The following is a 13,040-nucleotide window of genomic DNA, read 5'->3' as shown; positions in this document are numbered from 1 at the left end:
GATATTAATTAGTATCCTCCTCTTCAACCCTTCAGCATATGGATCATTAAGTAACCTCTTCCTTTGTTTTCTCCAATTCAGTGAGAGAAAAAAAAGATATTCTGAGAAAGTCAGGCACAGAAGTTCAAGGGCAATAACTTAAAGACCCAAATGAGAGATTATTAACTTTAAACAAACTCCCTTGTTAATTTACGTGTTGGAAGTACCAATTTTTCTATTACATGTATACTTTAATGTGGTGAGAGTTCATTTTGTTTAGTAATTAATTAAATTTATTTAGTAATTTCCATTAGCTGACCTTTGGGGGTTTAAATGTGGATTGTAAATGCCATCTCTGGGAGGGGGTATAAAAACAGGGAAAACTGCTTTCCGAGTAAAAAGTGGCAAAAGAAGATGGTTCTCCGGGGATGGGTTATTTTGTTTCAGTTGGTAATCCTTTGATCCTGATTAATTATGAACTCCACTGAACTGTGAGCTCAGCAGAGCAGCAGACAATAAAAGCAAAACTATAAACCTGGATTTCAGACTTCGGCCTCTACCCTGTCAGGCCTCCCTTGTCCTCCTTCACACTGTGTTATCACCCTTTAGGACAGAACTATTTTACTCTGTTTTGGTTTGAATAAAATTTTCATTTAAGAAAATATTTTTTTCTTTATTGATTTTAGAGAGAGAGGGAAGGAGAGGAAGAGAAAGACAGAAACACCGATGAGAGAGAACATCAATTGGCCGCCTCCTACATGCCCCCCACTGGGGACTTGGTCCACAACCCAGGCATGTGCCCTGACCAGCAATAGAACCCATGGCCTCTTGGTTCATGGGTCGATGCTCAACCACTGAGCCACATTGGCCAAGCAAAAATTTTCATTTTTTAAAGTATTTACTCATGTTCAAGTTGTTTGTGTTTGGGTGACTTTTGACAAAACTCAGAAGTCTCCTATAGATGCCTTGAATGTTAATGAACAGTTATGGTAGAATCTTACCATTATTTTCTTAAATGTTTTAGCTGATCTTAAAATATCCATGTTCATTAACATTTAGAGAATGTGTGTACAATGCTATGATAGACCTCATATTTTAATGCAAGGAATAATTTGATGCTGAGTTTTTAAAAAGTAGTCTTTTTCCAAAATAAATTTTAGCTTTGTTGAATTCAATGGAATTGTTAATTTTTTTTAATTTCAAAATTATATTTACTCCTTTGTTGTTGTTGGAGGGTAGTATGAGCTGGTTTAATTTTCTGGAGCCAGTGTTTTAAAACTCAAAAACAATGTAAAATGTTTACTACAACCTACCATCAAATGACTTACCCACTGTACAGGCACTTGCTAGTTACTTACTAGAGGTCCCACTGGCTGACCAGGAACCCCACCTAGGATTTAAGGGGCATATGACCAGAAATCTCTGGTTTCCTGGACCTTCAGGGTGGGGAAATTAGGGTTTCTGCTATTTAATAGAAATTAGAGCAAATGGCTTTCAAATTTCAAGAAAAAATTAGTATTTTTTAAACTGATTGTGCATCTCCTGCAATAAATTCTCAAGCCTGTTCTGCCCCGTCTCTCTAGGCTCAACCTCAGCTGGGCATTGCTTCTCCTGGCTGGTACACAACTCACCTCGAGAGGTGCCGCTCGGGAGTTACATTGGCATGGGAGAGTTGCCAAAGAGCCATAAAAAATATACTGTCCTAGACCCAACTTCTGAATTTGCCTTTTCAGGTGCTGAAGCTAAGATATACTTCAGCAAACAGTTCATTGGCCTGATCTAAACAGCCCAGTGTTGTGGTTTGGGGTTGTACATTGCAGAACAGCCCTAATGCCTTTATCTTTATTGTGCCTCAGTGATCCATCTTCATGGGTATTATATATTTAGTATTTTTGTGGTTTCTGAATTTAAGTGCTAAACTTAAAAGTTGGGACGAGACGTGTTGTTGTTTTAAATTATAGTCTGTCCTTAAGACATTTGATATAGTAAGTAAATAAAATCGAAAGATTTTTTAAGTTTTTTTCTTTTTTTATTTTAGAGAGGAAGGGAGAGGGAGAGAGAGATAGAAACATTGATGAGAGAGAACATCGATTGACCACCTCCTGCATGCCCTCTGCTGGGAATTTGGCCCACAACCTGGGCATATGCCCTGACCAGGAATCGAACCAGTGACCTCTTGGTGCATGGGTCGATGCTCAACCACTGAGCCACACCGGCTGGGCAAAATTGAAAGATTTTGTCAAAGGTATCCACAAAAGAGGAGAAGATTGAGAGCAGTGTAAGTAAAAGGCAGGTGAAGCACTCTTTTCTTGTGGAGGATTTATGCTTGTTTACACTGCAGGTGATAAAAGTTTAGAGGTTAAATGTAAATTTTTATTTCAAACACAGTACTGTAGAGTAAAGTGAGTCTCATATCACTTTGAAATCTCGTTGAGAAGGAAACCCCAAAACCAGTGTTTTCTGCAGCAGTTTCCAACAAGCCTGGGCCCAGGCGTGGGCTTCACCACCTTTCATTCGCAGTCTAGGGAGATTTGCCCCTAGAATTGGCGCTGTCACTAAGGTGGGGTCACTGGGGCCACCAGAAGCTCTGTAGATTTTAGAGCTGTAGGTCATTGCTCTCAGGGCTGCGGAGATATCAGAGGATCCCTAATTGCCTCTGGTATTTCCTCAAAGGCCTCTTAAGCCTCTGTAAAGCTTACAAGTTTAACTTCCACTCTCAATCTTGATTCCTTTGTGTCTTTGCTTCATTTCCTTTCTCTGGCCCTGAAGGATTGCAGGGCTCCGCAGCAAAGGAAGGGGGACTGGAGTGGTGAACAGCACATTGCCCAGCACCCTCAACTGGGGACAGCCCCAAAGAACATCCATTCCCAAAGACGGCTCAGGGCGGTGCCTTGGCCCCCTGTGGGAGAGAATGGGCCAGAATATTCAGTACAGCTGCATTGTGGCTCTTACCGCCTGAAAGTGTAAGGTAACACCTGGGAGATTAGCAAATGTGTCCATTTATAGTGCATTGTAATTTAAAGGAATATATTGGAGGCACATCACATGCTAAATCAGCACTATGTCAAACAAGGTCTGGGCATTTATTCTGAATCATAGAATCACTAGGTTATAAAAACAAGAGTTTGCAGTAGTTATTCTAATGGAGTATTTTGTGTTAAAATTTCAGTAGGAAAATAAAAATACTAGAGGCCATGTCTAATAAACTTTCACTTGCTAGGACTGGTTCTGAAGAATTATTTATAAATTATTACATTTAATAATCATGCCTGTGTCAAACATCAGTCATGTTGGCAGTGTCCTTCACAATAATAGATAGAGCAGCCCTTTCTCATGTGCACTAGAAAGTGTGTGTGGGTGAGTAGGTCTATTTATATGCTTCAGTGTAGCTAGGTAGCATCAACAACAAAGATGCTTGTATTGGATGTGGCATGTGAGGATGAGAACGGGCATGCCCCATACTTCCCCCTCCGGGTGAGGGTAGAATTTGAACATGGAGGACTCTTGTGACCTTGCAGTACTACAGAATGTACTGGTTACGGTGCAAAGTGAAAGTGGGGATTCCTAAAACATTTTCACTATTCTGAGCCCAGCACATAATAAAGAAGGAAAACCTATTCACACCCCTTCTGAGGGAGGCTCCTACAATATAAGCAGAACCCCTGACTTTTAGCCTAATTGATTCCTGGGTGAAGGTCACACCACCACCACCTCCTTCACACCCAGTCATTGCAAGGAAAAGCAGTCACTACCACCACCACCTTTTGGGTACCATATTATATATTGGGGTTCCATTCCTAGAAACTCATTACCATTTTACAATACTGAAATTATGAAGAGAAAACCTAGAAAAGCTTTGTTGTAATACTCTGGGGGGGGGGGGGGTTGCTGTGTGTGGGCAAGGTGGACCGCAGCGTCTCAGAAAATCAGGGACACAGGTGACTGGACTGCAGAGCCTGCCCTTCTGTCCCCGCAGACCCAGGCACCACAGAGCGCCTTGGCACCACGAGGTCAAAGTCATGGTGTTAGGACCTGTTCGAGCACATAGATTTGTTTCCTCCCAGATCCTGGGGTAGGGCCGTTTCCAAGACAACTCTCCATCATGTACTTCATGGCTGATTTCACGGATGTTAAGTTACTGTGGGGAAGCCTTTTTCTCACATGATCTTAGCCCACTTTTGAGCTTCTCCAGCTCTGATATTATGCCAAGCAGCTCTCTTTATGAAGAAAACACATTCAGAAAATGTCTTCCCTGCTTCGTAGTGCTTGCTCCTCAGCATTTGAGAGGAGAGCTGGTGGTGTGCAGAAGCCGGCTTTCCCTGCCCCCCTTCTCTGTGACGCCATTACCAACACAAGGGGTGCACACATCTTGGGGGACAGTGAGCAGAGAGAGCCAACACTCTGCCTTCAGTGGCATAGCACTAAAAATCATGTTCCCGCCGCACGTGAAACCACATTGTGCATAACTTTCACTGCCTATAAACTTCAGAATATATAGATTTAAGACCAGGCAGTCAACTTTAAAAAAAAATTTTTTTTAGTAGTTGATACTTAATAATAAAACAGCCACGCATGGAACTACCACTCACTTAAGTAGAATATGACCGATATCTTTGGCTTCTCAACACATTTGATTCTGCTGAAATATTTTGCTGAGTCTTATTTTTAAGATGGCTAGACATATATATTTCATATATACATATATTTTATACTCATGTAATATAATTCGATGAAATCAAAGAGCCTTTAGAAATGTATAGGCGCAGGAGGGGGCGGGTGTGAGTACGTGAACAGTGCGCCTGCCCTGGAGGATTCCGTTCTGTGTGGCTCCTGCAGCTGGACGTCCTGCTGGGTGGAAGAGGGAGCTGAGAGGCTGGATCTCAGCTAATCCCTCTCAAGGTCTGGTGAAGTGGGAAAGGGTAGAAAAGAGGGCTGGGAGGAAATGAATGTAATGTTTAGCATAATGTGGAGATAAAGATGCCCTGTAATCAGATCAGGGCTGACTGAGGAGGGGGCCAGGAAGTATTTATGGGGGATGTAAAAGTTCCATTCTCCATCCCTGAAGGGGGGGGGGGGGCTTGGGGAGGAGCAGGAATAGGAGCGGAGGCCCCTTCACAGATGGCAGATGGAATTCTTTTCCTCTACAGGTGTGCCTAAAATGTAGGCTCCAGCCTGGTCTTTATAAATCTGACTTGCGTTGATAATTGCCCCAGGTCCGTTTTGGATTTTCTCCCATTGTCAGGGGCCTGACAGCCTCCCTGCCACTCCACTTTCCTGCCGCTGAGAAGGGCAGTCAGCGGCCAGGGAGGCTGGTCTTTAAAGGACCTGTTTTTGTCATCAAAATCAGTCTTTAAAGCAAAAATAGTCATGGCTACAACTTCTCTGTATCGGACACTTGACCTCTATCACTGCTGTTAACCCTCCCCACTTCCCAGCAGGGTAGATTCTCCCCCCCCCCCCCCCCCCCGTCTCTGTCTCTGTCTCTGTCTCTCTGTCTCTCTCTAAGAAACCGAAGTTCAAAAAAGAAGCTTCTTCAGCTACTGAGAAGGTCAAGGCACTGCTGACCTGTCTGGCTGTTGAACATGATTCACAGACAGTGTCCCCTCAGCACCATGTCCTGCAGTTCCTTTGTGTACTTCTGTAATGTGGCCCATGCTTTGACTCGAGACAGAACTTAGAGCAGTGAAGCCTGAGATTCCACCTTGCTGTGCCACCGTAGAATTAGCACACACACCCCCCCAATAAAAATCTAGCTTTGAAATTGTTCTTTCTGCTTTAGGGTACCACCTACCTCTTCTGTATGTGGAGTGATCACAGGACGGCAAGTCATGTTTTTACAAATCAGACAACACATTGGGAACGTAAAACTTGTTCCTTAAAGAAACCACATTTAAATGGCAGATCCCTAGCCCAGTTTGTACGAGTCCATTTTACTCAGAATGTACCTAAAGAATAAATATGGTGGTGTTTGGGTGGTGGGAGCCAGCCACCATCTGTAATGACTTGATTCTTTGGGGCAGATTAGCTCAAATTCAGGCACCAGGGCTCCCTTCGTTGGTGTGGGGACCCATGGCTGGAACTTCACCAGGTCCTTAATCAGTTACATCGGTTTAGCAGTTGAAACTTTCAGAAGCATTTTTGTTGTTGTTATTTTTGACAATAATATTTCTTGAAAACTTTCTAAGGCACACTAGCAGCATTTTCCTTCCGCACAGCAGAAAACTAATCTACCTTTGCCCTTCCTGCTCCACCCCCCCCCCACCCACATCTGGTTTAAACATGTTGTTTAATTCTTTCCAGAAAGAGGGAGGGAAGGTGGGAAGGGAGTTTTCCTCCTCTGTACCTTTTGGTAGTGAGTTCATTGTCGTTTCTGTTCTGGGTGGGGTGAAATGCCTGAGTAACGTCAATACACCACAGATAGGAAGCAGTTGGCATGCGGCCCTGCAGCTGGATTATCCAGACATCCCTCGCAGCTTTTAGTGCAACACTTTATCCCTGCCTTGTTTTAAATAGCCAGATGCCTCAGTTAATGCTGGCTGTCGGAGATGTTGCCAGAGGAGATGGCAGTGGGGGGTGGAATTCTTTCCCTTCAGCCCCAACTCACACACCCCATCACAGAGAAGTCTGCCCTTGGGAAGAGGCAGGAAAGGAACCAAGGCGGAAAAGAGGACCCTGCAGACGGAGAGCAAAGGTCAACATTAACAGCCTCTGTAGTCTGGAAGCCAAGGGGTGGGTATTTTTTTGTATCTCTAATGAATAATTTCTGGAGATAAGTTTATGGCACTAACATAAGTAATACAGACTTCCTTTTTTACACTTAATCCCATTAAAGAAAAGGAGACCAGCGCACAGCTGCAACACAAAAAAAGAGAAAGCATGTTTCAACAAGAGGTGTGCAGTTTGTTCCTCACCTTGGCCCTTTCCTGTAGGTGAATCCACAGTGTACTTGCTGCAGGTTTGAGGAGCTGAGTTTCATACCACAGAGTTACACATCCTGGGACCCTTTGTTTCTCTAGAATGAATGGGGTATAAGGGGGAACATGATATTCTCAAGGTGTTTGTATGCAACTACCCTAAACAAATGTTTTTAAATGTTCTTAATCTCTATGATCTAAAAGAATATGCATGTTGAATCCTGAGATAAATGGATTAATGATGCAAGCCATGTGATTTTTTCTTTTAATTCTGTTTTCCTATTTAATGAAAAGGAAATTTTTACCCTAACCCAGTTAAGCTATTGGGCTCATAAGCAAAAGAGTATTGAATACTTTATATTTTCCCAGGGATTCTGTTAGCTACAAATAATTTTTTTAAAAGCTGTTGAAAACTATTTTGTATTTAACCCAACCACTGCACAACACAGCTCTAGGCCCTAGGGATATAGCAGTGAACAAAAAGGGCAAAGTCCCTGCTCTCATGGAGGTTACATTCTAGTGGAGAAAGGTGGCCAAACAAATAGGGCAGAGGTTGACTTAGCAGCATGTGGAAAGAGAAAGCAGAGTAAGAAGATTTAGGAAGAGTGAACGGAGCTACTTTATATAAAGTGGACAGAGAAGTCTTCTGTGATGAAATAACCTTGAGAATGAACTTAATGTGTGGGGAGAAGAGTGGGAAATGAGGTTTAAGTGAAAGAACTGGCATGTGCAAAGGCCCTGAGGCAGGAGTGTGCCTCATGTGGCAGACTGTCAAGGACAGTGGGATGAATGTGGCATGATCAAGGAGGAGAGGCGTGAGATAAGTGCTAGATATTTTATTTTCACTCAGTTATATAAGGAAATTACTGAAGGGTTTGTTTGAGTAGAGTGCAATAATCTGAGTTATCTGTCTATTTTCTTAGAAAGTTGGGCAAGCATGGAGTAAGGAGGTCATTTAGGAGGCTATTGCAATAGTCTGAAATGTGATGGCAGCTGGGATCAGGGCAGTGTTGAGGGAGGTAGTAAAAAGTGGTTTCTGGATATGTTTCCAAGGGAGAGCCAACAGTATAGGAAGGTGTCCGGAATCAAGAGTTCAACGTGAAACGTGGATTTAGGTGCCTGCTAGACACTCAAGCAGAGAAATCCCATTGCCATTTGGTTTTACTGGTCTGAAGCTTAGGGAAGAGGTCTGGATAGAAACATGAATTGGGCCCCTGTTAGCACATAGACAGTACTTAAGCTGCAGTGGTTGGTCCTGGCTTGAGTCGTGGGCGGTTTAGCCACAGTTACCAAAGGAGTGAAAGAGAGTACTAGTACAGAGTAGTAGGCATATTGATGGTCACAGGTGCAAGTTCTGATTGTGTCTGTTTTCTCGGAGAAATTGAAGCGAGCTCACCCATCCTCTGTGAGGGAGGTGGTAAGAGGACACATGAAATAATCTTGGGGATGGGATTGGGGAATTAGGATACTGGGTGCCACCTAAGAATCCATTGTGGTTAGTGGTTATAACTTTCAAACTAGACCTGTAAGTTAAACAGTGGGGTTTTTTCCTCTAACCATGTTCAGCAGCCTGGGTGGGAGCATGGGATTAAGTAGGTGGGATTTCACCAGAGTTGGCGTTTCGCCAGGCAGTTACATTGAGAAAAGAGAACAAACGTGTTAAGGTTTTGTGCAAAAGCATGTCATGATAGAGCATGGAGCTCAAGTTGGGTGGAGAATCAGTGAGAGCAAAGGGGGAGTGGGGAATGGCGAGGTGGGGTCAGTCGGGGGGGGTGGTCATAACACTAGCTTGTGGGGTGGAATTACTGGAGTCTGGTGGCAGTGAGTTTACAGAGTCGGGAGGTGGTGGCTGGTGAGCAGGATGCTTAAAATTGACGTGGTGGAAGCTGTGCAGATGTTGGTCATGGCGAGGTTAAGGTAGTGACTGGGCATGGGTGGCTGACGTTGGTTGTAGGACCAGGGCACTGGAGCAGAAGAGTTCCAGAAACTGAAAGGCCAAGGAACCGGAAGGATCCTCTGGGTCAATGAAATTACAAAGAATCATTACAGAGATCGTGGTGGAGAGATGGAGGGGGAGTGACCCAGAGGTCTGTGAAAGATTGAGGGTAGTGGGGGCATGGTCAGACTTGGGGGCTTCAGAGGAACTGGGGGGAGGGCCACTGGCCTACAGCAGCAGAGGTGAATACCCGACCCCACATCCAGGCTCAGTAGGGAGAGATGTGTGAGAGAGAAAGCAGCCCCGTGTGGGTGGGCCACAGAGGTCCACCCAGAGCACCTCTGCTTTTAGGTTAAGAAAGTGAAAGGAGCCCTGGCTGGTTTGGCTCAGCAGTTAGAGCGTCGGCCTGCGGTACAGAGAGACCCGGGTTCGGTTCCCGCTAAGGGCACGTACCTCGGTTGCAGTTTGTCTCCGCCCCAGTTGGGGTCGTGGGGGAGGCGGCCACTCGATGTGTCCCTTTCACGTCGATGTTTCTTTCTCTCTTTCTCTCTCTCTCTTCCTCGCTCTCCCTTCCATTCTATCTGAAAAAAAGAAAGAGAGAGAGAGAGAGAGAGAGAGAGAGAAAGAAAGGAAAGAAAGAAAGAAAGAAAGAAAGAAAGAAAGAAAGAAAGAAAGAAAGAAAGAAAGAAAGAAAGAAAGAAAGAAAGAAAGAGAGAGAAAGGAGCTTACAAGAGATACCTGGAGTCGAATGGTGGTTGTCAGGGGCTGGGGAGAAGGCAGGACGAGGAGCTAGTGCTTCCTGAGCATGGATTTTTAGTCTGGGAAGATGAAAAGAGTTCTGGAGGTGGATGGTGAGGATGTTTGCAGAACAATGTGAATGTGCTTAATGCCATGGAATTAATGCCATTGAAATGGCTGAAATGCTACACTTTACATTATGTATGTTTTACTACACACAAACGTCTGAGGAAAGGATAAGAAGGTGAGGGGGTGTTGGACCTTGAGTCTGATGGCACGGTGGGAAGGGAGTGGGTCGCAGTAGAGGGTAAGCTGTAGGGAGTCATGGAAGGTCTAGGTGGCATTGCCTTGGGGGATGAGTGTGGTGAGCAGGGGCATGGGGCAGAGGGACAGTCCGAATGGGCTCTGGCAGTGGGTTGCACGCTCTGTGGCCAGGCTCTGTGCGCTGGCCCGGAAGACGGAAACGGGGGGTTCTGTGTTACTCTGCATCGTCGTTTCCCTGGAATCTGGCACGGTGCCTGGCATATAGAAGACAGAAATATATGTCTGAATGAGTAAAAAATGAATTATTTCCAAAGAAAAAAGGGCAGCAAGTGAGAATTTAATGGCCTTGCTGAAAATCCAAATAAATTTCCTGCAAAGTGATGAAGAATGAAAAGAAGCTAGAGTTGGTCTCCGGAGGAAAAAGAGGATGTTTGGCAAATGTGCAAAAGAACTTGATGTGAAATTGACATTTAGACTGGAACAAATGGAATCAAACAAAAGGGTACACATGTGTAAAGGGTGCTTAAATTGAAATATTTCCCACTTATGTAAGTGATTGCATAGTGAATTTGTGATTTGGAAATGGATTCTCCTATTGCTATGCTAAATCAGGGGATTATTAGCTTTATAAAATGTTAAACCTTGGTCATTCATCATAAACTAAGTTTTAAGGATTGAAACCATAATATCCTTTTAAGTTAATAGGTTCGTCTTTTCTAACGTATAGATACCAAACTATAGAGATCAGCTCATTTGTTTTATCGTTAATACTTACCACCCAGGAACTGGAGAATGTTATGCCTGAATACATCTTCAAAGACTCACAAACACCTTTAGTTACTGGGCATCTTTTAAAAAATGTACTTTTATGTTGAGTGTAAGTGTTTTGTTTTTTCCCTAAAAGTTGAGATGGGCTGCCTTTAAGGTTGCTGCCAGACACACCTTTACTTTTAACAAGCCCAGCAAATGCTGGTGTGGTCAGTCATCTTGCACTGTGAAACATGTCCTGCAGCTACCAGACCATTGTCATGCCCCGTTCTTCTTGTTGTCGTTTTAGTGACAGCTATATTGTGCGTGTCAAGGCTGTGGTTATGACCAGAGATGACTCCAGCGGGGGATGGTTCCCACAGGAAGGAGGCGGGATCAGTCGCGTGGGGGTCTGTAAGGTCATGCACCCCGAAGGCAATGGACGAAGCGGCTTTCTCATCCATGGTGAACGGCAGAAAGACAAACTGGTAATGGCAGACATGGAATGCGGGGGTTAAATCAGCAATGACTGATTTCTTTACCTTAAATCATAGCCTTCTTCCTGTAGGTTATTTCTTTCCTTCTTTCTCTGACTTCAAACTCTTGCAAAAGCTTTAAAAGTTATAACTCTGGAGCTGGTGCCAAATTGCAAAACGTAACCCTGGCTTTTCAGCAAAGTCACTTCTTACCCTGTACCATGTAACTCGATGCTAAGAAGCTGTGTATTCGGCAGGCTGGTTTGCCTCTTTGATTAACTAAGCTGTCTTTCTGTCACTGTAACAAAATATTCAAAACAAACGTGTGTTCTTTATTATGAGTCAGATTGTAGTGAGCTGTGAAGTCAGAGTTTTTAAAAACATTGAGTTTTTGGTTTTGTCTCTTTTGGAGCATGCCATCAAGGTTTCGTTGGTGAAAAGTAAATGGAAAGAAAAAGTGGCACCTGGAATTTGGTTACTTCTAAATAAATGTTTATCTAAAATATACTGTAGGTTTTATTTCATAAAGTAATGAATAAAACATGTTTAGAAAAAGGAAGTAACAGAAAGTAGTGGTTTCACCCTTCGATAACGATTCTAAGCATTTAAAAATATACACTTTGGAGTGTAATCACAATCTCACAGGGCAGGGGCATAGATCATCCACCCACTTGCATGAAGGAACTTGGATGTCCAGTTCTATGTTATGAAGGAAACTGGAATGTCAAATCTATTTTTAATTGGTGGTGTGAACCTGGAAGAACACTGCTCCTATCTGTATTTGACCATGGAGTGTATACTCAAAAGCCATCAGATGATTCAGAATGTGCAGTATTGGCCTGGCTGGTTTGGTCAGTGGATGGAGCGTCCTCCCATGCACCAAGAGGTCATTGGTTTCATTCCTGGTCAGGGTGGATGCCTGGGCTGGATCCCCAGTAGAGGGCATGCAGGAGGCAGCTGATTGATGTTCCCTCATCTCCCTCTCTCTCTCCCCTTCCCCCCTCTCTCTCCTTCTCCTTCCTCTTTCTCTAAAAAAAAATCAATGAAAACATATTTTTTAAAATGTGCAAGATGGAACAGAAAATACAAAGACACTACAGGATATATCAGTGTGACATCTGAGACCCTTACCTGTGGCATGTGTTGAGTTTGTTGTGCTAAGTATACAAATACAATCTTTTGCAAACACTTGTTGTTTTAAAAGTTACAAAATAGCTACGACAGAACAATTTGGAAATGTTATCTATGGATTAACAGAAATGCTGTTTTCACACTTGATTCGTTTCTGAAAATGAAGTAAATTTAAAGGCAGAATATAGCTCATTTTAAGAAGTGTGTCTATTTTATAAATTCCCTACATAGTAGTCAAATAATTAAACATTCTTGTTTCTAAGGTATTCACAGTAAAGACATTGTAACCACACTACCAATATAAAATAAAATAACTACCCTTTATATAGCATTGACGCTGTGCTAGCCCTTTAGTTGGGTTGCGTCATTGTGTTCTTACAGCAGCCTGTATAATCATACCTGCAGAAATTGAGATTCAGAAAGACTCCTTGTTCTTGGTGACTCATCTTGAGAGTCTGGAACCAGTATTTGATACTGTCACTCTGACCCCCTAACTGAGCCAAAGTCACACGTGCATAACCACCTTTAGCTCTGATGTCGTTTTTCCTCCTCGTGCATATTTTTATTTTTACATAGCTATCGTCAGAGCTCATAAACAGTTCTGCATGTCATTGCTTTTGCCCTAACATTACTGTAAGAATTTTCATGTTTCTGTTATCAGGTTGATGTCTTTTTGTTTATTTGACAATCTCCTTAGTGTTAAATATTAAGCTTCTTCCCTCACTGCCCCCACCAGTATTACTGATCTGCATTTGTAGATACATACCTGCATTTTCCACATTTATTATTTTCTTGGAATAATTTGTATGTCAAATTTTTATGACTTTGATTATTGTACAAAGCGCTGCTACCAGC

The 13,040-nt window shown here is 43.1% G+C and overlaps 1 protein-coding gene across 2 annotated transcripts in view; it reads left to right on the top strand.

Moving 5' to 3' along the window:
- The window catches only part of SPRED2 (sprouty related EVH1 domain containing 2), a 112,434-nt gene that overhangs the window by 70,370 nt on the left and 29,024 nt on the right, over positions 1 to 13,040 (top strand). For both annotated transcript variants that reach the window (XM_036263288.1, XM_036263290.1), the window contains exon 2: positions 10,889 to 11,066. In XM_036263288.1, the coding sequence (XP_036119181.1) occupies positions 10,889 to 11,066 (178 nt within the window). The remainder of the gene's footprint in view (positions 1 to 10,888; positions 11,067 to 13,040) is intronic.

The sequence above is a fragment of the Molossus molossus genome, unplaced genomic scaffold (assembly GCF_014108415.1).
Source record: "Molossus molossus isolate mMolMol1 unplaced genomic scaffold, mMolMol1.p scaffold_m16_p_15, whole genome shotgun sequence".
Classification (NCBI taxonomy): domain Eukaryota; kingdom Metazoa; phylum Chordata; class Mammalia; order Chiroptera; family Molossidae; genus Molossus; species Molossus molossus.
The sequence above is the reverse complement of the archived record's forward strand: the minus strand, read 5'-3'. Positions and strand labels throughout refer to the sequence as shown.